At 41.4% G+C, this 27725-nt stretch overlaps 1 protein-coding gene across 1 annotated transcript in view; it reads left to right on the forward strand.

Moving 5' to 3' along the window:
- The window catches only part of LOC131403245 (centrosomal protein kizuna-like), a 66829-nt gene that overhangs the window by 18861 nt on the left and 20243 nt on the right, over window positions 1-27725 (forward strand). The window contains 2 exon segments of the mRNA XM_058537519.1: window positions 12607-12720; window positions 20428-20575. Of these exon segments, the coding sequence (XP_058393502.1) occupies window positions 12607-12720; window positions 20428-20575 (262 nt within the window).

Here is a 27725-nt window from a genome sequence, read left to right on the forward strand (position 1 = left end):
AGCAGCTTCTCCTCAGTGCAGAGCTCTACTGAAAGGGCACTTAGACTGGTAAGGTTCTGGAGTGGTAGGGCCCGGATTGCTCCTGCACCTACCGCAGTCCCTCTGTTCTAACCCTTGAAATGGACCTGCAGCCCCCTTCCAGATGGGCTGCCCTTCTCACCTCAGCCTGCCAGTGAGTACCACTTGACGATGTGGAGGTTCTTGCATTCTCAGGAACGTCATTCATACTTTTGCTGTCCCTCCACTTCCTTCTGTACAATTGCAGATATAATGGGGGTTTAGTTGCTATCAGTAGTTTGTTCCACTCACTCATATTTTGTCACATAATTTTGTCATAGATATTATGCATGAATTTTTGGTTTGCTCTCCTAGTTGTTCTATCTTTTTTTTTATATTTATATAAGGGAATTCAGGGAGATTTTTAAAAATAAAGGCTGTGCTGCCACTGTTTTCCTAGAATCCCTCTTATCATTTGATGTTTAAGTGAGTTACAACATTTTTGGGGAGATGTCTCAATGGAGTGTTAAGAGGCCCTATCCCAGCACTCCGGGAGCCAAATAAGAGATGTAGAGGGAGAGGAGGGAGGAGGCGATTGGGGAGAGGGAGAAAGGGAGGGCAGGGGGAAAGAGAGACTAGGGAGGCTGATGAGAGAATATAGCAGGCCTGCATCTCTGCTAGGGAGGGAACCAGCAGCCCAAATTCCACGAGGGCTGCAGAAAAATGAGACCTCTTTCAATACAAATTTGAGATCTAAAAGTAGTTTATTCTGAGTGGAACAAGTTTACCTATGGTTTCAAAAGTTGGAGAGGAGACTCTAGGGGTCAAGTCTTGGTTGTTTAAGATTCAAATAAGGTAGGAGAGACTGGAATATGGCCAGGTTTCCAAGAAAGTGGGGCTAACAGCAAACAAGCCTCAGGGAGAGGCCGTGTGTCAGTGTTGCAGTCAGCAGGCCCAGCTGAGCCTGAATTTAGTCCAGCCCAGGCTCCAGATGTGAGTGTAGAAGCCTCCAGATAATTCCAGTCACCTGTGTTCCACATCACCCCATGATATTCAGACTGAGGTCCCTGACATTGCAGAGCAGAGACAAGCCACCTGCCCTGTGCCCTGTCCAAATTCCTGACCCGCAGAAGCCATGAGCATAACAAAAAGTTGTCGATTGTTGTTTTACACCACTAAATTCAGGTTAGCTATTACAAGCAATAGAAAACCAGAATAGCCATGGTGATTGGTTTGGCTGATGAAAGGAGATTAGCCATTCCAGATTTTAAGAGAGGAATGGCTGGAGCACAGGCCTGAAGACAGACCAGCATGGCCCATGTCTAGGGAACTGTTGGTCACTCCAGCTGAAGGAGTGGCTCATGTGGCAGAGTATAGCACCACTGCAGGCCAGGGGAACACATTCAGGGGCTACAGGGGTCTTTTTCTTATCCCTCCACACCCAGCACATGAACAGCCCCTCGATCCTGCTTTGTGCTGGCCCAGCCACACCAAGAGCAAAGATTCTGCTGTTACTGGTATTTATAAAAAGGAGACATGGTAGGGGAGCAGAGTGACAGGGGTAGGATCGTCATTTTAAGATACCTCCCTTAAATTCTTTTCAATGAAATGTAAATTTGAATTATGGAAAAGCCATCCATCAGAGTTCTTTTTTCAAACTTGGCTTTCTGGCCTTGTTGAACATTTACCTATTAATTATCTTGATATACCAGGCTACAAATAACGGGAACACTGTCTCGAACTGCCTTAAACAATAAACACATTTTTGTTTATTTCTGGAAGTCCGGGAGTAAAGCAGGCCCTGGGATTGGTTGATACTGCCCTTCACTTTTGTCATCAAAGACCCAGGTCCTTTCCGTTTCCCTGCTCTGTCATCCTCAGTGCTGACCTCATCCTTAGGCCAGGAACAAGATGGTGGCAGCGGTGTTCTTATGGACTGAGTTGTGTCCCTGCAGAATTCATATGTTGAAGCCTGAACCCCCAATGTGATGGTATTTGGAGATGGGCCCTTAGTGGGTAATTAAGGTTAGATGAGGTTATGAGGGTCAGGCCCTCGTGATGGGATTAGTGCCCTTATGAGAAGAGACCTGAGAGAGCTCTCCTCCTCTCTCTGCCCTGTGAGGACACAACAAGAAGGCAGCCGTCTGCAAGCTAGGAAGTGGGCCCTCACCAGGAACCAAGCCAGCCAGCACCTTGATCTTAGACTTGATCAGTTCCTTATGGCTCATCTTCCCTTTTATTCTCTTAAACTTGTATTTCTCACCTTTTGAAGAGCAGTTGTTGAGCTATTGGTGATAGGCTTCTAGAAAAACGAAACTTATTTTAAGGTGGGATTTGATAAGGAACATTTGAGCTTGATAACTGAGTGGGAAAGCTTCCATTCAGTGATGGCTTCTGTGAGGGAATCTGTGCAGATAGGCCAAGCAGATAAGAAAAACTCAAAAAGCAATAAGTGAGACCTTGATATGTTTTCTTGTGCTTTTGTACTGAATCTCACTGTTTTGAGTCCCAGTTAGGAGACTTACAGTATTACTTTAACCTACAAGAGAGATGTGAGGAGCACTTCTGAACACCTTGTGTTTAATGGCCTTCAACTAGTTGTCTAACTTTTTTCTATTTTCCTTTGTCAGCGTAAATTCATTTTAATTTGCTTGTCATTTTTGTGGACTGGAAGTGTGTTTGAATCTGCTGCTTAAAACAATGCTAGATTCGTTTTCTTTAGTGCAGTGATTCTCAGATATATTCCAGTAGAATTCTCCTGCTATTGAGTCAAGTGGTCTTTTCCAATTTTTAGGAAAATAAATCTTTGTAATTTTGAGAACTTCCTCAAAATTATTTTAATAAAACTTTGGTTACCTGCTATAGCTTGCCTACTGGAAGAGAAAATGAATGAGAGTACCAAATGAATAATAATGAAAAATGTGAAATCAGCTGATCCTGTTAGGTTTGATAGATTGGTTTTTCATCATGGGTATTTGTGTTAGTGGTTTGATTTTTATATTGTATATTCATTGTCCGCTAGTAAAAATGTTCCTAATTTGTGTGATGAAATGACGTATATCAGTACTTCATGATATTTTACAGAAAGTTCTAAGAATTCCAGGTGTTCTGCCACCTTAAACATTGAAAAGCACTACTTTCTAGGATAATTGAATCCCTAAAAGAATTTCCAGTGCTGGGTCTGGGATTGATGGTGCTTGCTGATCAGATGTTATATATTACATGGATGTATGCTGGACATGGTTGTTTTGGAGCATTATTACATCTGTAATCATGGGCACAGCTGAAACTGGTTTCTGCTGTTTTGAAAGGTGTACTTACCTGGAATTGGGGATGTGCTTGTCTTACATCCCCTGAACTTTCACACTGACGAGAAGCCTTTTCACCTGGCTCCCAGGGTCTACCCAGGAGGGCATTATTTCCTAGCTTGCATCCCGCCTGCCTTTCCTCCCGGTTAATCCCCTTTATTCATTCATAATGATGGTTTGTTATCATTCACTTTCTTGTTTCTTTTGGCTTCCTTTTAGCAGCTTCTTAGGTGAATGAGCATTTGAATAATAAATTGATTCAGCTTCTTCATTTTAATACAGTATTGGCCCTCTGAAGGAGCCAGCAGAAAACCAGCACAATTTTGTCAGTAATTCTGTCTTTGATTTCTACCATACTCACATAGCAGGAGGCAATCATTAATAGCCAAGTGTTCAGTCTCCTTCCTGCTGGTGCCCTCCCAGGGTGCTGCCACTCCCATCTCATTGTCATCATGGAGGTGGGCCCGGAACACTGAGTCAGAACCCAGGGAGGGACCTGCCCTACAGGTCTGAGCTCTCCCTCAGTGGAGGGTGACTGCCCTAGACCCCATTCCCATTCATCAGAGTTAATTGGCTTCTAAGGAGACTCACTTATCCCAGAGAAGTGACATACTAACTTATTTCAGAGTCTGAACGTTGCCTGAGCCCTCAGTAAGCCCATCCACCATCCCATCATGCCTTCTGATTTGCCTTCTCCCTGGATCCCCTCACGTAGCATAATCTTTGCCAGCCCAGTCTGGTCCTCCTTGTCTCTTCTCTTACAGAGGCACGTACACCCGCACCGGCACATACACACATGTGGAGACAGACGGAGAGCCGTGTGACAGCAAAAGTCTGGTGTTTTGTTTTATGATCCTCTGTTAGTCCTTAAGCTCCAGCAAAGATGATTCTACCCTGAAAATATCAGATGCCCTTTTACAAAAAGCGCCCTCTAGAGTTTAATTATAGAACCAATTATGATAATGTCTAATAAAAAAATTTATTATGTTCATAGTATTCTTTAAATTTAGTCAAAATACAAGGCCTGATTGTATTACATTTCTGAAAGGTGTCGGGGGAAGAGGGGGAATCTCCCTCTGTCCTTTTCCTTAAGGTTCTTATGGCTGGCCAAATAACAAGACAGGTTAGCAGGAGAAAATAATACCAAGTTTAATAACATGTATACATGGGAGAAAGCAGGGACACTGCGTTTATCAACACAGTAGCAGAGATTCTCGTCTTAAATACCATGTCCAACCAAAGACAAGGAGGATGTTGGGGGCGGGGGTGTTAGTTACAGGAGATTATCACTAAAGCACTATAAACAAGAGTAAGGTTTATTATGCAGTTTTAAGGCCTCACCTTCTACATTGATAAGTCTCTAGAAATGAGGTCATCCCCTCTCTTCCCAATACAGAGAGGGAGATACCTTTACAAATGGAGACTTCCCTTGTAAATGATTGTCTGGTAACTCCTCGCAGGGCCATCTAGAGCATGTGGCCAGAGAGACAGAGCTTCCGATAAGATGGGCTTGTTGGTGCCTTTTCTATTGTAACCTCTATCCTACATTATCTTTATAGCAGTCATGATAATAACTCCTTCCTGAAACAGATCTTTTGTTTTAAATTCTTTAGGCAGTTTGGGAGGGGAAACTCAAATATTCTTCCTGAGTTCTCTGAGTCCTTATTGTCTTCAGCTCGAAATAATCCGCATACCAGAGTGGTGCTTCCTGGGGTAGCTTGCCCTGAGCACCATCAAAGGCATAAAGTTGTACGATAAGACATTTACCCTCCATGTTCTTTTTTGCAGCAGATATTTAAAGCTAGGTCACTTTAGGTGACTGGCTCCATAAATCCGTTGTGTGCACCTCAGATTGGAGGGTGCAGCCAGCACCCTAATGACAACACCCCACTGGCGACACATCTGTGCTGATTTAAAGGAAATCCAGGGAGCAAGAGTAAATGTTTCCAGTGTTCACCTTCCCAGCAAAGAGGATTTTTATCAACTCAGGTGTTGTTTGGGATCCACAGACCTATCAAAGAGCAAATTAAGAACACATCCATTTCAGGGCCGGCCCCGTGGCTTGGCGGTTAAGTGCTCACGCTCCGCTGCTGGTGGCCTGGGTTCGGATCCCGGTTGCACACCGACGCACCGCTTCTCTGGCCATGCTGAGGCCGTGTCCCACGTACAGCAACTAGAGGGATGTGCATCTATGACATGCAACTATCTACTGGGGCTTTGGGGTAAAAAATAAATAATAAAAAAAAAAAAGAACACATCCATTTCATAAAGGAATCATCCTTTATGCAGCCATCGCTAATGACTCGGCTGCTAAAATCTCATTATGGGTTCAGGCTGGTTATCTCTGTTTAAGGGTAGAGGGAAACACCCTATTATAAATTCTCTCAGGCCTCCCAGCACCTCAGTAAGCAACTTAAAAAAAAAAAAAAGGAAAGGTGATATGGGAGAAGGAGTAGTTCTGAAAATTAAAATGGAACAGAATGATGTTTTGAAGCCAAAGAGGGGGAAAAGGCAAGGGTTTTGCTTGTGAGGCCTCTGCTACAATAAAGAGGACCTTAACGCAGACGGACCGTACCCTACAAAATGCAGCCCATAATTCAAGCTGTCAGCTTAATCACGCTGTTTCCAGGTATAGAGAAGGAGCCCTTGTTTCCAGGGCTAAACAGAGAGCCTTGTTTGCTGACCCCTAGTCTGCAGCCTGCCGCTGCAGACCGCCCAGCTCTGTTGGCCTTTGTGTTGCTGTCCCCTCCTTCCCTCATTTTTGGCATTGTGTTCCCTTCAAGTGGCCCCCTGGAAGGGACCACCCAGGGGGCTGCACAATGGGGACCAAGGGAGCCACCAAAACATAGGTTTTGTAAGACAGCCCGTTAAAAGAAAAATACTCTTTAACTATGTATGTGTTTGTCCTTTCTACAACTGTTTTGTGTGGCAAACAAAACCCCGTATACAGACTTCACTGTGGCCGCACATACAGCTGTTCCAGCCATCGGGTGTCAGGCTTGAGATAGTTCCTCCCAGTTTATTTTCCCAGGGCACTAATTCTCGATGTGGTTTATATTTACATGTTTGGATTTATGGTCAGGAAACTTGATATCAGAGTAAACAAATTGCACTGGCTTTATGAAACTATTTTATCAATAGTCTTCAGAATTGGTGGCATTGCTCTTGGGTGAAACTTGTCTGTAATGCTACTTAACAAAAGCTAGCAGCCGGAATTCAGTTCTCAATAGCCATTTACACCTCTGTAAAAGGATTAGCTCTCGCCAATTGTTACACTGTTTAAATCTTAATTTGCATCTTTATGGAGGTAGGGCTTCTACAGACCTCTCTGGTTCTCTGTTGTATTTGTGTACCTGTGGGTGGGAGGTCACTGGAGGTTTTCTCTTATTGGTGAAGGTGCTAAATTGCTTCAGGATGACCAGTAAGCTACACAAATTGAATTAGCATATCAGGGTTTGACTGACAACAGCCCGCTTTGGTTCGTTAGTTATATTTTGTAGCAGTTGTGGTCTTTAAGTGTTGGGTGCATGAATGCATTCTGTTACTTCTGTTTAAACTTAACAATTCTCCTGGGTCTTAGGAGGATTTTAAATGTTGTTGATTGTAATCAACAAATTTCCTTGGGAATTAAATGTGAAAAACAGAACCAGAACATGATCAAGTGATGGTTTTATTTATTTATTTTTTTAATAGAGATAAAATATGCAACTAAGACTTTATTTATTTATTTATTTATTTATTTATTTATTTATTTATTGGTGAGGAAGATTGTTCCTGAGCTAACATCTGTGCCAGTCTTCGTCTGTGTTGTATGTGGGATGCCACCACAGCATGGCTTGATGAGCGGTGTGTAGGTCCGTACCCGGGATCAGAACCTGAGAACCCTGGGCTGCCGAAGCAGAGCGCTCCAACTTAACTACTATGCCACCGGGCCAGCCCCAAAGTGATGGTTTTAAAAGTAATCTTTTCTATCCAGGCCATGTGTTCTTAGTTTAAAGATCAAAACCTTCTTATGTTTTGGAAGGAGTGTAGGGTCAAACCCATGAGAAGGAAGAAGTTGAGTGTGCAGGCCAGTGTTCTGCAGGCACTGGAATGGGAAGCAAAGGCCGGTCGTGTTGCCCTTTGCCCACTGTTCTGTATATGGGATGTTCCTAAACCCCACACTCAGAACTACAGACCACCTCTGCAGATGATGCCTTTTTGTTGTTGCTCATTTAGCAATACAATTTCCTTCCCCAAAACGTTGTTCCGGATGTGACCAACTATGGTGCTTTATTATTCTTCAGTCTCATTAAAAATACAGTAAATGTATAAAACTTTTTAAAAGTAACATTATATTATGTAAATTATGAAGTAAACTCATTACTAGTTATGGGCAGTGATTACCACACCATTTTGAGACTGTTGTTCCCTAGAGAAAATAAAACCTGAAAGTCATGCCTTTAGTGCTGCAACTGAAACATGTCCACTCTGATAGAACACCCACGGGAATGTGTGGAAGTTACCTGGTGGGGTTAAGGAAAAGTTTATTTTCTACAGCCCTAATACAGGGTCATTTTTGCCAAAATGTAATTCTCAGTTTGCAGTACTGAAAGGAAAAGCATGGCACTTTTTCTCTCTTCCTTGCTTCCAAAAAAAATTGTACCTTCCTTTGAGTGTTCCCATTAGCCTGGAGTGGAGTTGTTTTCTTTTAAATTCTCTCTTAAATTCTGTATGACTGAAAGATGAAAATGAAGCTAGAAAGCAATTACTTTAAATTTGGCCAAAAAAATTTATTTATTATCTGCCTGCACTGTTGGGTAAAATAAAATATACCTCTTTAAAGTGCCTTTTGTGCTTCTAGAGATTACTTGTCATCCATCACGTTTGTCCACTTGCTGGAGTTCACAGAGACAAACTGATGGTAAGGCCCAGTGTGTTAGTGCCAGGCCCGTCTACATATTCCCCAGGAAGGACTGGGCATGGGCTGGTCAGACTGATGCCCCTCCAGCTGGAATTATTTTGATGGGAATGCAAATAGAAGACATGAAAGAAATTGAGGTCTTGAATTCTAGGATAGTGTTTTTTATAACACATAGTCTTTAATCTTTAGCTCCATAGTGTTTGAATTCTTTAATAGAGGTTTTTTCAGCAAAGGACTGATGAATATTTTGTAAGCTAAAGTCAGGTATCACGTGGAGAAATAACTACTAGAAACCCTCAGCACAGACCAACTTGTCTTTTAGCCAGAGAAGGTTCTGAATTAATCTAGAGTAGACCATAAGCTCTGTGCAGACAGTACTTGTGGCCGTCTTATTGATCGCTCCTTGCCAAGCCATGGACGCCATGGAAGCCCTGGACTGGTCTAACAGCAACCGTATAAAAACATACTGTAAAAATAGGTGTCATGGATTTCTCTAATCTAGGTTTAAATCTTGGCCTGTCATTCAACTCGTGGTGTTAAGTATGTCTTCAGTATTGTGCTGAGTGCAACATGAAACTTCAAGTAAGATAAAAATTCAGAAGTCCAATTGTTGTTCTCAACAAGCTTTTGGTCTTGTTGAGAAGACTAGACAGACATGACATAACTAGAGAACAGTACAATGTAGGATGTGGTCTGTATTGTGCTAAAGGAATTCAGGGATAAGAAAGATCCCTGTGAATGAGGTAGTCAGAGAAGCTCCTAGACAAGTATGAGAAGAGCTAGTCTAAGTAAGCCTGATATTTGGATTGATCAAATTGGAAAAGAACAAAGGTTATCTGGCATCTGTCCTGACTGGACAATCAGGTATTATTTAGCACTGGCATACCATGGTGGGGGGGTGGGGGATACAGGCAACAAAGGGTGCATTGTCTGTAGAGCATTTATAAACAGTAATAAAACCACTAAAACTGTTTTCTCTTATCACCATTCCTAAGAATGGCAGAGATAAAATACTCCTCCTTGGAGGGAGGCTGCTGCCACCCGAACACCCTGCCTATACCCCACTGTGGTACCCCAGCATTGGTGAGTGTCTGCTAACTTCCGCCATTGTACCAGCATTTCAGAGGAGGTGCAAAAACATCAAGCCCTGGTCCTTGCTCAGGGTCTACCACCTGGGGTGGGAGGTGAGACTAGAGGCAGTCTAAGCTGGAGACCCCAAGCCTGCAGACCAGCTCTGTTTGTCCAGCATAGTATTTAACCTCCTTTTGAATTAGCTGCCAGATTTTTAAATTTGGGAGATGTCACGTAAAAATAAAACTAGCAATTGTGAATTTCCAGCTTCTCTTGAAAACTAGGAAGATCGACGTCACTGAGACACATTCCACTGCGGGAGCTGGGAGTGACTGGCCCTTTGAGTGAGGCACACACCCCAGTTTTTCGCGAGCCCACCCCACCAGCTGTAGGCACTTGACTTCCCCCCAGCTGAGCCGTGAATGACTGTTCTCCCTCTCTGCCACCCCCACCACTGCTCTCCCACTTACACACTCTTCCCCTGCCGTCTAGAGCACAAGTTCAGTCTCCTGGCTGTGGTCTGGGTCTCGTGTCTGTCCCCTCACCAACTGCATCTGTGCACGGCTGCCAGGCTAACCCTCTCAAAAACACTGCTTTCAAGAAACCAGCCATAGCTCAGAAATCCGCAAGATTTATTACTATTTTCTCACCCGAGTTTCATATTGAATTTTATTTCCCATTACTATCTTATCACCACAAACAGCAACCCCCACCTGGCCAGACTTGTGTCCTTGCTGGTCCCGACACCCCTCCTACCATGGCATTTCCTCTCACCTTTGCCTGTGCCGCCCCTTAGCTTAAAGGGTCATCTCCCCTTCTGTCTAAATCTTGCCCAGCTGAAGTTCCTCCTCCATAGTCAAGCCCTTGTGATGCCAAGGAGCTCTCTGTCTCTCTACTGCCTCACAACTCCTGATTGCCTTCCCAGTGATTATGTGCTCTCCTTTGCTGCTCTGAAATTGGCTTACCTCCGATGGGCCTGTCTTCCTTTTCTTAAGGGCAGGTGTTATTTTGTGAATTGAGTGGTGACGAGATAAAGCCTTCCAGGAAGAATTAGGAACCAGATTTTGCCAAAGGAAAAAGAAGTATTATAGGTACTGTAAGTCATATAGGCCAGGAGTCTGGAAGGATTTTTGTTTGTTTGTTTTTTAATTTATTTTTTAAATTATTTTATTGAGGTCATATTGGCATATAACATTGTATAAATTTCAGGTACACAATATCATATATCAGTTTCTGTATAGATTGCTTTGTGTTCACCACCAATAGTCTAGTTTTTATCTGTGACCATACATATGTGTCCCTTTACTCCTTTCACTCTCCGCCTACTCCCTTCCCCTCTGGTAACCAGTAATCTGTTCTCCGTATCCACGTGTTTATCTTCCACATATGAGTGAAATCATACGGTGTTTATCTTTCTCTGTCTGGCTTATTTTGCCTGGTATAATACCCTCAAGGTCCATCTATTTTGTCACAAATGGCATGATTTTGTCTTTTTTTATGGCTGAGTAGTATTCCACTGTATCTATATACCATGTCTTCTTTATCCATTCATCCGTTGATGGGCACTTGGGTTGCTTCCATGTCTTGGCTGTTGTGAATATTGCTGTGATGAACATAGGGATGCATAAATCTCTTTGAATTGTTGCTTTCATGTTTTTGGATGAACACTCAGTAGTGGGATATATGGATCATATGGTATTTCTATTTTTAATTTTATAAGAAATCTCCATACTGTTTTCCATAGTGGCTGCACCAGTTTGCATTTGCACCAGTTATGTATGAGGGTTCCCTTTTCTCCACATCCTCTCCAATATTTGTTATTTCTTGTCTTGTTAATTATAGCCATTCTGATGGATGTAAGGTGAAATCGCATTGTAGTTTTGATTTGCATTTCCCTGATAATTAGTGATGTTGAACATCTTGTCATATGCCTGTTGGCCATTCATGAACAAAATGAAAAAACAACCCACCAACTAGGAGAAAATATTTGCAAATCATATATCCAACAGGGGGTTAATTTCCAAAATATATAAAGAACTCATACAACTCAACAACAAAAAACAAAACAACCCGATCAAAAAATGGAAGGTTTTTGGCAGCAGAGCTCAGAGGTGAAGGATCCAACACAGGATGTGGCCCAGAAGGACTAAGAATCTTAGGCTTAGAGTTTAGACAAGAGCTTGAGACAAGGCAAGGAACTGGAGCGCCCATAGGGTGGCCTAGGGTCCAGAATAGGGCTTGAATGGGGGGTGGGGGGGGGTGGGGGTGGGGGACGGACATGACACGACATTTGTATTTCCTGCCCAGGATAAAAGCCTGCTTCAGAGTGAGGGTGCCGAGCCTACACTTGTCACTCACCCTCTAATAGACAAACAGAGCACATCTCTTTCATCCTTTTGATATTAGGCACATGGCCATCAAGTGGATCCAGTAACTTAACCCACTGTTGTACTAACTACAAGTTAGTAAGATGTTGCTAATTAACACATTGCTTTACAAGTTGCTTCATTTTCTTTTTGGAGTACATGTTGAATATTCCCAACTACGTATGTCATCAGCTTCTTTAAAGTAGAAATACTGTTTTGTCTTTGATGTCTTCTCCTATAGCTTTTTAGAATCATGCTTTCCCCCAAATAGACATGTTTTTAAAGGAAGTTTCTAATCAGTCTCTTTGGAAGCTACTATGATACCGTGACAGACCTAACCTAAAACAGTGGCCAAATTGTTAGACTAGACCAGTCCCCCAGTAGACTGGAAATAGATAATGAAGGCTAAATCCCTCTTTCCCTCCCTTCCTCTTCTTACTAAAAATAAAGAAAATTGTATTGCAGTGGGATCTGAATGGAGAAATAATAGTCATTTTTCTGCGTTCAGAAATAGAGGACATAACCAGTATCCAGCCAGCAGTTTTCAATTTCTTAGCAGTGACGATTTAAGTAAATTTCACATGAGTTGTGGAGATCTAACTTTGTTATGATTGACAATAGAAAATTAGCCTTTTCTGCTGTTAAGATTATCTAGCATTCCTATCAGTCAGGTGGAATGTGGAATGAGATTGCATAGCTGTCGATTTGAAGGTCATTAAAGTCTTCAAAGGGTTAAAAGTTACTTCCACTGATGGATTTAAAACTGCCACATACACACAAACAAGGTTTTCAAAATGCCCCATTTTACATCTTTGTCGAGAGATAGTCTGGTTGCTGCATTTTTGTGTCTAGATTATATTACAGATATGTCAATAAACCACGAAGAACCTCCATAGATTCTAGAAGCTGGGCCATCTGTGCTTAAATAAACATCTCATGCAGCACCTGTTTTATTTTATAGGCTCTATAATCACAGTGACATTCTGAAAGAAGACCTTGAAGCCTGTGGAACAGCTGTCCTTCACCAGCCTCCGAGACTCTTACCTGGAGGTGGCAGCCATGAAAAGCAAGTCAGGTATTATTGGGATGAAATTGCTGCTGTGGAAGGATGGCCATTCTTGTTCCCAGATGCTTCCAAATGAAAACAAAACACTAGTCCACACGGTCACCACTGGGATAGACACTTGTAGTTGTCAGTTTAACTGTTTTATGGACTTGACCATTAACTTCTTTGTAAATGTATTTGTTTCTAATTGTTAATTGGATATATCCACTCAATCCCTACTCATAACAACGTTTTAAGGGCTTACTTGGGGGGAGGGAGCACAGGTAGCCTTCATCTGGTATATTAGCATACCTTCGTGAACAACCCAGGATATAATCTAGTCTAGCCACCACCCTAGAGGGATGTCATTGGCAAGTCCAAACCCCAGATGGATTCCTCAATTTCCAAGGTCATGCTGGTGATACAGGCCCCCAATCTAGAAGATACAGGCCCCCAATCTGCAAGTATGGTCTCTGGACCAGCAGCATCAACAAGACCTGGGAACACGTTTTCCCCACCCAGGCCTCACTGAATCAGGAATCTGGGGGTAAGACCCAGCCATCTGGGTTTTAATGAGCCCTTAAGGGAACTACCCTCACTCAGGTTTGAGAGCCACCACTTCAAGGATATCCCTTAAAGGCCATAAAGCTAGGATGAGAGAGAGAGGGGGTTAATTATTTGCAGGGTAGTTGGCACATGTGAACCATGATTCTTGTACATCCTTCCTGAGTCAATCAGAAATCTGTTCTCTACCCTCTACCCACCTTTTAGGTAGTGTGGGTTTCTTTTCATGGCCTCAGAAGCTTTGTGGCATCTGAGTGACTTATTGAGGTCATAGAATTACATATGTGTAATTTGTGTAATGGTTTGTCCAGCGTTGGCACCTGGTCGGTGCCTAATTCATGTTGCATAATTGTTGCCAGTGACCTAACTCTGATTTTTATTTTGGGGACTGACTATATTTCCTTTTATTAAAATATATCCCCACTATTTACTAGCAGAGAACAAATTATTTCTCGAGCATGGTCAGCAGATGAGTGTCTGTGAAAGCCCACCTGAAAGGACCTTGTTTCGCTGAGAGTGAGAGGGGCTTTGGGTCTGGTTATCTTATATCAAACATCATTTTCTCTACCTTCAGTGTGCCACATAGGCTGTTTTATGTTAATGATTTTCTTCAGAGTAGAATTCAGCATAAATCCCATGAAGGCGTGAGAAGTCAAGATGATGGTTTCTAAAAGGGCCTTGTCACAAGAAGACTTGGCCAATCATATGTTCCATTTAACAGAGCACAAGATGAGGTTCACAAGTCCTGAATGTGTATACATTACCTTCTGCATCTGTACTAGTGATCTCCAAACTGTGGAAAATGCTGGAAATGACCTTCCTGGTCAGTAACTTTTCAACCTGAAGCAGTAAAGGGCAATGCAAGAAAATCCTCTTTCCTGTTTTTTTTTTTTTTTTTTTTTTGTGAGGAAGATCAGCCCTGAGCTAACATTCATGCCAATCCTCCTCTTTTTGCTGAGGAAGACCAGCTCTGAGCTAACATGTATTGCCAATCCTCCTCCTTTTTTTCCCCAAAGCCCCAGTAGATAGTTGTATGTCATAGTTGCACATCCTTCTAGTTGCTGTATGTGGGACAAGGCCTCAGCATGGCCGTTCAAGCGGTACGTCAGTGGGCGCCGGGATCCGAACCTGGGCCGCCAGTAGCGGAGCGCGCGCACTTAACCACTAACCCAGGGGGCCGGCTCCCCCTCTTTCCTGTTGTTTTATCATGCAAAATAAAAAACAGCAGTCTCAAATACTCCTTTACAAGGCGGTGGAAGAAGCTGTCTGGGGTGGAGTCTTTCTGCACTCTGTAGGTCATTTGGTGATTATGTGTTGTGAGGCTCTGTAACCAGGCCCCTGTTTCTTTCTCACTGCTTTTTGTATCTGTTGATATACTATTTTGCATAAACCACAGTTGTGGTATGTGGCGTAGAAAGCATATATGCATTTGTAATTCTCTGTGCAAACTGACTTGTTAGACTAAATGATTCATTGTGTGACTCTCTTAACCTACGCTGCCAAACTGTGATTGTGGGTGATGAGATAAAATATCTACATCTACTAGACTAGACATTTGTATAGTTTCTCAACATGCATAAGAGAGCATTGATTTCCATTATGAAAGATTGCATTTTGCATGACTGTTGGTCTACAGTTATGTATAAATCAGCTTTCCCTAAGAAATGATCCTTCTTTATGACCAACACAAATTTTAAAATTAATATCTGGAGGCTGCAAGACTGCTTCTTTACCACAATCATTTTTTTAAGCCAGATAAAGAAGTCAGGAATGGTTACTAATGTCAGTGTTATGTTCTGTTACGATTAGGATTGCCCTTTTATGCCACATTGTGTGTTGTGACTGGGGGTGCTGTTTAATGCACACTGATTGTCACTGGTTCACTGTCTAGCCTTGGAAAAAGTGCCAAGTGTTTATATGACCTTTGAGAGATAAGCAGTCAGGTCTTTAAATACAGATTCTTTCTAACGAGTTTTATTTATTTATTTATTTTTGCTGAAGAAGATTAGCCCTGAGCTAACATCTGTTGCCAGTCTTCCTCTTTTTTTGCTTGAGGAAGTTTAGCCCTGAGCTAACATCTGTGCTAATCCTCCTCTATTTTGTATGTGGGTCACTGCCACAGCATGGCTGATGAGTGAGTGGTGTGGATTCACACCTGGGATCCGAACCCGTGAAGCAGGGCTGCCAAAGTGGAGCACGCCAAACTCAACCACTAGGTCACCAGGCCAGCCCCTCTAACAAGTTTTAATCATGGCATCGGGCTCCTTGCTGCTCTTCTTGCTCTAGCCACCCTCTGTGCCCCTCAGCACCCAGGAATTATTTTGGGCACTCCCCTAAGTGATATATTCCCATCTGCTTTGAGATCTCCCCTGGACCAAAGCAGTCAACTGGTCAACTTGATAAACTATTTCAGAAACACAGATTTGGAGAGAATGATCTACTTTTGTTCCTTAATTGTTAATGACACTGATGTCATTAGAATTCTAAGCCAGGCAGAGTAGGAAGGCTCTAATGGGTTATGAACTCCTTAAAGCCTGTTGAAGAGAACTGTGTTTGGTGTGGCGGCAGCCCTGCTTGTGCCCCTGACCCAACCATGGCTGTCGAGGTCTATCTCTTTACTATAATCTCATCTGCAAAATGGGATACCTGCCCCACAGCGTACTCTAAAAGATAGTGAGAAGACTTCTGAATTCCTGCTCACAAAGTGAAGCATCTTAAAAGGAAAAAGAACAAAACCGTTCCTATCATCATTATTGATTTTTGTTATATCAGGGATTAAGTGTTCAAAGACCTTCATATGAAAAGTTTACTGTTATTAGGTGGAAGACCAAGTTGTTATTTTAGACAATCGTGAATTATTAAAATATAATTCATGTCATTTGGGGTAATTGATAAAAAATTTGTTCATTATTGCCTTCTGGAAAACATATTTTAACATAAAAATGATTACTTAAGTAATTTTATCGTATATGAAATCCATATTGAGAGTACTCATTATTTTATTTTTTTTCCAGGTGCAACTAATTAATTGTCTCTTGTTAGTGGCTACTTTCAGATACAGTTGCCCAATTGTGCTCTCAAACTCATGCTGAAAAATTGAGTCAGCTTTATATTATTTGGATTACAGTATGTAAAAACCTCTTTATTTTATTCTGCCTATTATGTTCAGAATAAAATTCAGGGTACTTACTATTTTGTCTGCATTTAAAACTTTGGTCAAGTTACCAATCTGTTGTAAATCAGTTGTAATTAGGAAATGTTGGTACATTTACTTAAATTGCAGTTTTCTGATTGGAAGCCATTCCAAGTGTATGAAGTTAATTATAGACTGTTTAAAGTCTATTCTTTTATTATCTTTTTAATTAAAGGAGTATATCATTTAGCTGACATTGAACTTTGTTTTTTCTCTGTGGCATTGATGTTATAAATTTTCCAATGTAAAGTAGACAAAAGAGAAAAAAAAAACTCCTTTAAATCCTTTGTACCTTGGGCCGGCCCAGTGGCACAAGCGGTTAAGTGCTCGCGCTCCTCTGTGGCAGCCCGGGGTTCGCTGGCCAGGATCCCGGGCGCACACCAGCGCACCGCTTGTCGGGCCATGCTGTGGCGGCGTCCCATATAAAGTAGAGGAAGATGGGCACGGGTGTTAGCCCAGGGCCAGTCTTCCTCAGCAAAAAAGAGGAGGATTGGCATTGGATGTTAGCTCAGGGCTGGTCTTCCTCACACACACACAAAAAAATCCTTTGTACCACTTTGCAAATTTTCTGATTTGGTGTGTTTATGTAGAAACATGGGCAAGACTCCATGCAAGGAGAGCCATGGCTGTTGTACTCCTCACCCAATTTGTCCTGAAATCAATCTGCACGAAAGCCTGGTTTTGTGCTGTAAGTGTTGGCTTAACTGTTCAGAAGTCACAGACTCTAGATGCTGTACCTCCTTCCATAGCTCATTTGCTATTTGACCCCATGCAAGTCAATTAATGGGTTTTGTCCTTTTGTGAGGTATGTATAATAATTATAGGAAACCTTAGCTAGTTCTTTCATACCAGAGCCCAAAGGATGGTTACAGTTGGTGGGGACATTAGTAGCCTCTTGCCTTGGCTTTGCCTCTGCAGAAGTCACGTGTATCAGTCACCAGCGAGACGGTCTCTGATAATTCAGTCCATCCCAACTACTTGAACTAACTTAATTCACCCTACTTCAACTTGTTTCCAAGTTTAACTCAACCTAAGTAAGCATCTTTTCAGACCAGAAGCACAATTGATTTACTCATTATGAGAAATGTAACGGCTGAATGGACTAGAATTTGCTGGTAGCCTGTGATTGCATTTTCCCGGTAGGGAAATCTCTTGTGAAACCAAATGTAGAAAAAGGTTGCTTCATTTACATAGAAACAGAACAAAGGAATTGGGTGGCATTATGACATTGGTGAGGTCTAGACAGAACCAAGAAAGGCAAGTTGCTGAAGGGGCTTTCTACCAAACCAGCCAGAAACCTTAGAATCATTCTGGGAAGTTTTTAAATAAGTTCAAGGATTCCGATGACCCATCCCACTTTATTCAACTCTTGGGAAAAACTAGAGTTAGGTCAGGCAAAGATTATAACAATTAAGATTTATTAAAGAAGGTTCTGAATTGTACCTAGACTTACTTTTTTTCCAAATATTTTCTTATGAAAATTCCAAACATACAGAAAAGTAAAAGGAACTGTGTAATGAGCATCCATATACCCACCACCCAGAATCTACCATTGACATTTGATTGCACTCCCATATGTCTGTCTCTTCATATTTCCATCCATCCATCAGTCACAATCTCTTATTTTTATGCATTTCCAAGTAAGTTGCAGACATTAGTACACTGTTTTTTAACTTTTTACTTTGAAATTTTTAAAACATTCACAAAAGCCACTATAATAACATAATGAAGTCCCATGTACCCCTCACCCAGATCCACCAGTTGTCAACATTTTGCTAGTCTTGTTTTATCTTTCCCTCATCCACACTTTTTTCTTTGAGTAGTTTAAAAGAGACAACATATTTTACTTATAAATACTCACAAATACTTATATCTCTAACATATAAGGATATAATACATTACCATTTAACAAGATTCTTTACTTTATCTGATACCTATTTCTTGTGAGTTTGTCTTGATTATCTCAAAAAAGTCATTTTACATTTGCTTTGTTTGTATCAGGATCGAAATGCTATCACCTGTAAACTGCTGGTTCAATCCAGATACATGATTATACTCCAGCCCAGTTATTTTGGCAAGACAACGTCATAGGTGGTGCTTGTACTTCTTCTTTTTTTTTTTTTGTGAGGAAGATCAGCCCTGAGCTAACATCCGATGCCAATCCTCCTCCTTTTTTTTTTTTTTTTTTTGCTGAGGAAGATTGGCCTTGAGCTAACATCCATGCCCATCTTCCTCTACTTTATATGGGATGCCGCCACAGCATGGCTTGACAAGCGGTGCGTTGGTGCACGCTCGGGATCCGAACCTGCGAACCCCAGGCCACCAAAGCGGAGTGCGCGCATTTAACTGCTGCGCCACCGGGCTGCCCCAGTGCTTGTACTTCTTATTACACCCCCTCAGGCCGCATGTGATATCTGGTTGTCATGTTGTTAGGAAGACTGCTCTGTGGGTTTGAACATTGATAGACTGATGCTTCAGTATAAAGTTTACTGTTATGCAGTTTCCACAAAATTATGATCATTTCCTAGATGCATTCATTAATTTGGACTTACAAAATGGTGACTTTTCTAATTTGTTAATTTCTTCTGCATTTATTAGTTGGAAGAACTTTTCCCATCAACTACTTGTTAATTGTAAAATGCATTTTTTGACCACAAAGGCAGGATAAATGCTTGATTCTATCCCTTTACTTACCAATTTTCAGAATATCAAGTTGTTGCCCTAGCAGTCTCCAAAGGTTTGTTTATTTGTTTATATTTTTAATTTTGGTGAAACACACATAACATAAAATTTACCATCTTAACCATTTTTGAGTGTACAGCTCAGTACTGTTAAGTACATTCACATTGTTCTGCAACAGATCTCTAGAACTTTTTCATCTTACAAAACTGAAACTCTGTATCCATTAAATAGCTCTCCATTTCTCCCTCACCCAGCACCTAGCATCACCATTCTGCTTTCTGTTTCTGTGAATGTGACTGCTCTAGGTGTCTTATGTAAGTGGAATCATAAAGTATTTGTCTTTTTGTGACTAGCTTATTTTACTTAGCATAGTGTCCTTAAGATTCATCCATGTTGTAGAATGTGACGGGATTTCCTTCCTTTTTGAGGCTGAATCCAAAGACTTTTTATTATTTTTAAAACTTTTTATTATTTATTTTTTAAATGAACTTGTAGATTTTTATATATTTGCTGTGTTTAAGTCCATTGCACTCATTGTTCTTTTTGGTGCTCAAATTGTCCCATCTTTGGCCAGCAGGAACCCTTTCAAGATGGCCTCTGAGGCCTTTTGACATGACTCAGTAGTCTTTGATAGCTTCCATGCTTTCTGGTATGACAAGGTTTTCCAGGCTCATCTTGTACATTTCCTGCCCCAGAACTAGAACAGGGCATTTCCCTAAGGGAACCTGGTTCCTTTTAGTATCTAAATACCGTAGTCTAGGCAGCAATATAGGCTTCCTTTTAACTCTTTCCTAATAATATCTTAATTTTTAAAAAATTTCATAGTAAGTATATAACAGGAATCAACTGTTGTTGAGATGGAAATGTGATTTGTTTCTCTTAACTACACTTAAGAGGAGGCTGACTATCTGTGCAGTGATTTGAAACCATGGCCGCGCATTAGAATCGCTCTGTGAGCCTTAAAAAATCCAAATGGCTGGACCACACCTCAGGCCAATTTTACTAGACTCTGTAGGGGTGGTATTAGGCACCTGAATTTTGCAAACCTCCCCAGGTAGTTCCAGTATGCAGCCAAAGTTGAGAATGCTCATCTAGCAATGAAATCATAACCAAAATAAAATTAAAAAAGAAATACCAAGACTCTGGAAATTCCCTTAGTCCAGAATATATTAGGTTCTAGACTTTTCTGGATGAACTGTCTTTAACCAACTTGATTAAGGGGCCTTTGAAAATATGGGAATCTCATAAGTAACCCAATACTACAAATTTCTAATGTGTCTCCTATTTCTGTGTTATAGATCTGAACAAGCGTCAGCCTCAGGCTTGTTGAGGGCACAGTTGGGTCAGCACATGGCCACCTTGAAAGAACGTGATAATTCTATCACAGAAGAGGTAGCTAAGAAGTCTGAAGTTTTCCTAGTCAAAAACGTGGACCAGAGGACAGGGGTTAGTAATTTTTATTTTTTTTAATAAGTTTCAAGATGTACAAATTATTCATTTAAGGAAATAGTCATGTTCTTAACAATGGTTAACATATTTGAAAAAAGATTAAATAATAGTGAGGTTTTATGGTTGGTTTTAACTTTCTGCTCTCAGGCCTTTTGCATAGTGTTTTATGTAGGAATCTCAACTCCTTACATAAAGTTGATTCAGGTTTTGGAGCTAACCTAATTAAGCATATCTACCCCAGCATTTTCCAAGGAACTTAGAAGCCTCTTGTAGCATCCTGGTTTTCTTTCTCCACTCCATCGAGACCCGGGAAACAGAGCCGTCTTCTGTGGCTGGTGTGTGGGCTGGTGGGCGAGAAGGTCCAAGGGAGTGGAGCCTTGTTGTGCCGGGTCCAGCCTAGGCTAAGGAGTTTGTGTTTAATTGAGTAGATCTTGAAAAGCCGGTAGAGCTTTTCGAGCGGGGCTATAATAAGATCTCTGCTGCGCCTTGGGGAGTTCTGTCTGCTTGGAGTGGGACTGAGACGGAGAGGAGCGAGCCCTGCTGTGGGTCAGACAAGACAGCAAGGGGCCTGACTCAGGAGCTGGCACAGAGGGGAGTGTGAGCTGCTGAAGAGACAAGGGAACCGATGGAGCAGATTCCCAAGGAAGGCAGGATGGGCTCCCACCCAGGAGCCCAGATTTAGAGCGTTTCCGTCGTAGTCCTTGTCATTCCCTGGAAAAGCCATATGTTCAGAGAGATGGCCTTTCCTTTCCTAAATTTAATGTCTTGTGAACGTGTCTAGTTTCATGTATGGTTTCTCATCCTTATATGTAATATAGGGTTTTCTGGCTTTGATCCTTTTTATTTTTATCATGCACAAAGTTCGAGGATTCTGCATGTGCCCCTCCCGGAGGCGCGGCTTGCCATCTCTGCACTGAAGTGACACACCTGTGTGGCTGTGCGGTCCAGAGCCTCGGCCATCACCCCTCAAGCCTCTCAGAGCACCTTCAGTCCTTCTCAAGCCCCCCTTTCTTTGCCCCTTTGATTAAAAGAGAGTAGAAGTGCTTTTTTAAGCATTTCAAACATACAAACAGAGAGTGATAAAATGAACCCAGGAATCCCATGCCTACCAGCCCAGACTCACATGTGTCGTTACCATTGCACCCTATTTATTTCAGACCTGCTCCTCATCTTCCTTCTCCTCATCTTCCTACCCGTCCTCCTTTTCCCCCTCCCTCTTGGCTTCTCTCTCTCCCCCTTTCACGCACCTTCCCTCCCTTCTTCTGCTCTTTCTCTCCTCTTCTTCTCCCCTCCTTTTCTCCTTCTCCTCCTCTCCCTCCTCTAACCTCCTTCCTCCCCAATTTCTTTCTCCTGAAATAAATTATTATGGAGATACAGCCCCTGTGCGCTTCTCCTCAAGCCCATGCCCCTTTTCAGAGGTAATCTTGTGCTATCCTTCCCACACATATTTTCATTTCACTGCACTTCCTGTGACTCAATAAATAACCTATAGTTTTGTTTTGTTTGAGGTATGATACCACTTGTGTGAATGTTCTTTGAGAAAGAACCATGTTCTTGAGGAAAAACAGAACCTGTGTTTTTTAGATCCGTTCCACACCTATTGATAAATGTAGATCTTTTTTTTTTTTAGGTCAGGAAGGTTAGCCCTGAGCTAACATCTGTTGCCAATCCTCCTCTTTTTACTGAGGAAGATTGGCCCTGGGCTAACATCCATGCCCATCTTCCTCTACTTTATATGTGGGATGCCTGCCACAGTATGGCTTGATGCACCTGCCATGCATCTGTCCACGCCTGGGATCCCAACTTGTGAACCCTGGGCCGCTGAAGCGGAGCAGGGAAACTTAACCACTATGCCACTGGGCTGGCCCAATAAATGTAGATCTTAAGAAGGATTTGTTTTCCGGTTTTGTTGTCCATTTTATCTAGTACCATTTTGTAACAACATTGTATTCCATTCTTGTTCACTCAAGTAGGTCACATTTCAGCCGTGTCAAGGCTGAAATAAGCAGTGGTCTACTGCCCTTTCCTATCTAGTCATCTTTTTTTAAAAAGGTGTTGTTTATATTAGAAAACGTATTCCCAGTTCCAGACAACCAATCCACTCATAATTTTTCAAATAATAACTCCATTATTTTTTTTTTTAAAGGATCTCTCAGTGTTGCTTGGTTTTTGTTTTTGTTTTTTTAATTTTATTTATTTATTTTTTCCCCCAAAGCCCCAGTAGATAGTTGTGTCATAGTTGCACATCCTTCTAGTTGCTGTATGTGGGATGCAGCCTCAGCGTGGCCGGAGAAGCAGTGCGTCGGTGCGCGCCCGGGATCTGAACCCGGGCCGCCAGCAGCGGAGCGCGCGCACCCAACCGCCAAGCCACGGGGCTGGCCCAATAACTCCATTATTAATGAGAAGGGGCTGCCCAATTAATAACTTATGAATCAAGTGCTATTCTGCCTCCCCTCGTAGGTTTTTTGTTCCCTTTTAAATCATCCTGATCTCATCTTAGTGACAATCATAAAAATTACCAATAAATTAATCACAAAATCTGTCCTTAAAAATCGAAGTAAGCAGGCAGTTTCTGAAACTGTTAGGTTGTGACTGAAGAAATGCACAGCCGTAAAGAACAATGTTACCAAAATGACGTGGGCAGGGCAAGCCTTGCAAACTTTAGAACAAAATGCTTTTGTGAGTTCTAGGACTGTTTTGATTTACATGTCATGCTTTTACTATTAGCAAAATCAAGTATCTTTGGTTGTTTCCCTGTATTGAAACAATATACACCTTTAGTAAATAGCATGAGTTACATATTTCTCTGTAGATAAAAATCTTAAAAATAAGAGATTTTCAAAATTTAAGAAAGTTCTACTAAAAATTACTTGGCTAAGAGTCTAATGAAGCTCAGAAATATTTACTTTGATCTCTTGGGTAAATGGCTAAGTAAACAGTCACATGTAAATGATGTTTACCTGTGGGTCCCCTTGCTGTCAGCTAGAGTCAATCCTGTCTCTTGAGTAAATACATCATTAAAGCCGCTGCAACTCGGATTATGTCCCCTTGAGACCAGATAAGATCCACAGCACCCGCATACCCTATTAGGCAATTACATAATTGAGCTGCAGGCTTTTAAATCAGAAAAATTTATAATTACTTGATGTGGGAAAAAAAATGAGTTGGGTGCTTCATTAAAACACAAAGTGACTTAATACTCCTTCTCTCCTAAGTGATGTCTGTTTCCACCCAGGAGAACTTCTCCAGGGAAAGCAGAGTGGCTTACTGGTGGCACTCATAGAGTGCCCCCACCACACATACCAGCAAGACACATGACTAGTCACAGAAATCCCTTCATCTCTCCCTAAGGATCGACTGTTCTCTTGATCTTCTCTCTTGAATACTCATTTGCTGGCTCATATGAATACTTTCCGCTTTCTTTTAATTGCTGCACAGATAAAATCCCCTTCCTATAACTTAGACATACCTTAGGTGATGATGCTTGCATTTCTCTTTAAACATTGAAAAATTACTTCTGGTGTGCAAGAGGAAGGTTCTTGAGGAAAAAGTCAGTTAAATCTGTGTATTAGGGGAAATTGTCATCTACTGTCTACATCCGTGGTTTTTAATTCTCTTGCTTTTCTGTATCTGCATTAATAGCACTGATTTACATATAGAAGGAAATGTAATTTTATTAAATGCTTTCACATTCGCTTTCTGTTTGTATTTGTACCATGCATCGCAGAAATCAGATTCCTTTGGAGCTAGCATGTGTTTTTCTTAAAAAACTAGCAGGAAAAAAAGAAAACCAAACTTGGAATATTAAGGTAAACAAAAAGGAGAAAATAAAATTGCCCGTTGACGTTGTGGTGTATGGTTTTTAATATTTAATATATTGGCAAACATGGGTTGTACTGTTTGTGTCCATAGCTTCTTTTTTTCCCACTTGTCACAAGTGAACTTCCTTTCATACCCATCACATGTTCTTCTACATCATTTCCAACAGCTGTGCAGAAACCCCTGCGTGGATATTCCACTGTCCCTTTAACCAGCCTCTTGTTCAACATTTAAGTTGTTTTTAATTTTTCCTGTAGTAAAAAAATTTCAAAGAACATCTGAGCAATTCAGTTTGTACAAATATCCATGCTATTTCCTTAGAATGAATTCCTAGATGTAGAGTTGTTAGGTCAAAGGGAATGTGTGTCTTTCAGCCTTTTGCTCTGCACTGCCAGATCTCACTCTGGAGGGGTCATCAAAGTCACAAGGAATGGAGGAAAATATATATATATATAATCTGAGCTCTTTATGAAACTGGGTGCTATCAACTTTTTTTTTTGGAGCACCAAATTGAGAAGTGCAAATGACATCCAATTTTTTTGTTCATTTGACCTTTATATTACCATTGAGGTCAAACTTTTCCCCTACCTGTTTGTGAGCCATTTGTGTTTCTTCTTTTATAATTTGCCAGTTCATGTCCTTTGCTCATTTTTCTATTAGGTTAGTAATGTTTTTTCTTGTTGACTCGTAAGAATTGTTTTTATATAAATTCGTACAATTTGTTGCAATATTTTGAGCAGTTTGATTTTTGCCTTTCATTTTTCTTAATGATATTTTGGACACAAAGTCTTTTCCGTTATTATCTTCATCTGTCTATTTATGCATTTGAATATCACAGTTAAGTTTCTGGATATAAATTAAGAGGCAGCCTAGATGACTCTTGGGGTTCTAGACCTAGCAGGAACCGTAACGGACCTTTGAGAAAAATTCTGGTAGAACTGAGCCAGTAATTCTAAGTGTCCTGCTAAGTGTAAATCATAGGACGATTTGTCTTTCTAAGATGTGAAATATGACCATCAGTCATTCTACAAATAGTGTGTGCCTTGGCATTGAATTTCTAAGCCTTTTCTCCTGGCTTCTGGGAAGGCAGAAAAGTGAGGAACTAGTTTGTTCTATTGACTTAGGCTTCAGACTGCTGAGAACAGTGAGACAGTCCCCAGTCTCCCTCCTGGGCTCCAAATGTATGAAATCAAAGAGAGCCTTTATTAGCTAACAGATAAGTTGAAACCCAAGCATAGTCTATTCATAAGCACCATCAGGAGGCCCATGGTAAAACTGTTGTCTGGTGGCATTTTTCAGATAGAGAGCTCCAATTTGCAGAGCCCATTCAGTCCCAGCATGAGCTGTGTAAAGCAGCTTGTTTCCTCTTCTCTGGGCTTTTGTTTCTTTGTAGGTATGGGTTAGTGTTGTCAGTTTCAGACTACAAGCTCCTTCAAATTGGGGGCTTCCTTAGAAATATGCCTGGCTAAAGCATCTGCAAACAGTACATCCTGAGAATGTATTACAGATGTTTTTCCTGACTCTGCAGAAGTTGTTTTTGACTAGAAACCTCTAACCATTCCTTGTCTGAGATTGACTTTTGTTTCTGTCCCTGCTTATCATTATTACCTGCTTATTAGGGATTTATATTGTGGGTTCCCTTATGAATGACCCATTGGGCAGATCTGCTGCTCTCTTTGTTGGCTCTGTGGTCCAGTAAAGTGAAGCCAACCATTCTCATGTAATTTGACCATCCATCAAAATCCTTATAAAATAAAAGACTCATCTTTGAGAAATTATCTCTAGGATTATCTTAAAAGATGAGTCCTTTTATAAACATCTCTATCAAAAAAGTAAGAGAAATCCTAGAGATAAGAGTATTGAGTAGTGAAGATAAATGGGATAAAATATATGAAATAAATGAAAACCTGCAGTATGCCCACTACTTTATTTACCTCACCATGGTAAAAAAAAAAAAAAAAGAGGGCAGAGTGTAGAACTAGTAGCAGTGGTGGTATTCTTATCAAGCATACAAGGACTTATTAGAAAGACATTTGCAGGATTATTATAGCATTTTATTCTGTGTTCTTTTGAAACCCAGTTGGAACCCAGCTAAAGCAAAAGAGGGTCTTAATATGAAAGGGGTGCACAAAACAGTGAGATAAATTGTGTGTCATCATTGAGGGCCCAGTTACAAGTAATCTGAGTCATTGACAATCCAAAACAGTTTCCATTATCTGCAAATTCTACAGTAAAAAGTGTAGAAAGTCCTTTAACAATTTTATTCTTAAAATAGGTGTTAAAACAGTGGCTATTATGAAGTCATGCCAAGAAATTATTAGTTACAGCTATTGCATAAGGTAATACGACGAAGAAATGCATATTTGAGGCTCTCTCAGAATGTTTGAATTATTTTAGGAAAAGAAAATTATAACTTTCACTTCAGAATTTGGGTCAGTTCTTTTTGTTCATATTCTAAAATGCTTTTCATAGATCCAGGATGATTGGGCACACAAAATAGGAGCTTTTCTCTCTGTGGAAACAGACAGACTAGAGCAGGAGAGGTGGAGATCTGGAAATGAGACAGGCCACAGTGGTCCAGCTTGCGTACTGACAACTGAGAGATGGCAGATCAAGGAGGTGACACTCTTCTTCACACCTGTCTTCCTGGACAGATTCTGGAAGCAGATGTAGTACAGTGGTCCATGTAGGCAGCTGGAATTGAGGCATTATGGCAGCCAGTGATGGGAACCAGCCCTGGCCTGAGCTTCGAGGGCAGGACTCTACACCTGAACCCCAGTGTGCAGAAACAGGGATACAATGCAGGTCATCCCAACAGAGAATTATCACAACTCGAGTAAAAGTCAGGGACTACTTTATGTAAATAGAGGAAGAGCTCCTGGTTACTAGAACTGGACCACAGACAGGTGCTGGCTACAAGGCTAACTTGACACCAAGTCCTTCGGCCGAGGAGACTAGAATTCCTTAAATCCCCTGAAATCAGCTGCTCCGGCCCCTAGGATAGGCCGTGGATCCAGGTGGCCAGCTGGTCCAGGGGAGGGCAGAGGGCAGGAGCCTTGCAGGGATATCAAGGCCGATGGCAGTGGCCTTGTATGTTCAAAGCCAAACTTACAAGGCAAGATCTTCCATATTCTGCCTCTGTGATTCTTCCTGTCAGGGCATCTTCATGAGGAGAGATGATTAATCTTCCCCCTTGTTCACTAGAGAATTATGTTGTTACCCCTTCGCTCTCAAACTAAAGATGACCTATGAGGCTTTGTCCAGTTTTGCTCTTCATATTAACTTGTAGAGTCTCGTGTCCATTCTACAGGTTGAGTTGGACATTTCC

This window comes from Diceros bicornis, unplaced genomic scaffold, assembly GCF_020826845.1.
Source record: "Diceros bicornis minor isolate mBicDic1 unplaced genomic scaffold, mDicBic1.mat.cur scaffold_61_ctg1, whole genome shotgun sequence".
Lineage (NCBI taxonomy): Eukaryota > Metazoa > Chordata > Mammalia > Perissodactyla > Rhinocerotidae > Diceros > Diceros bicornis.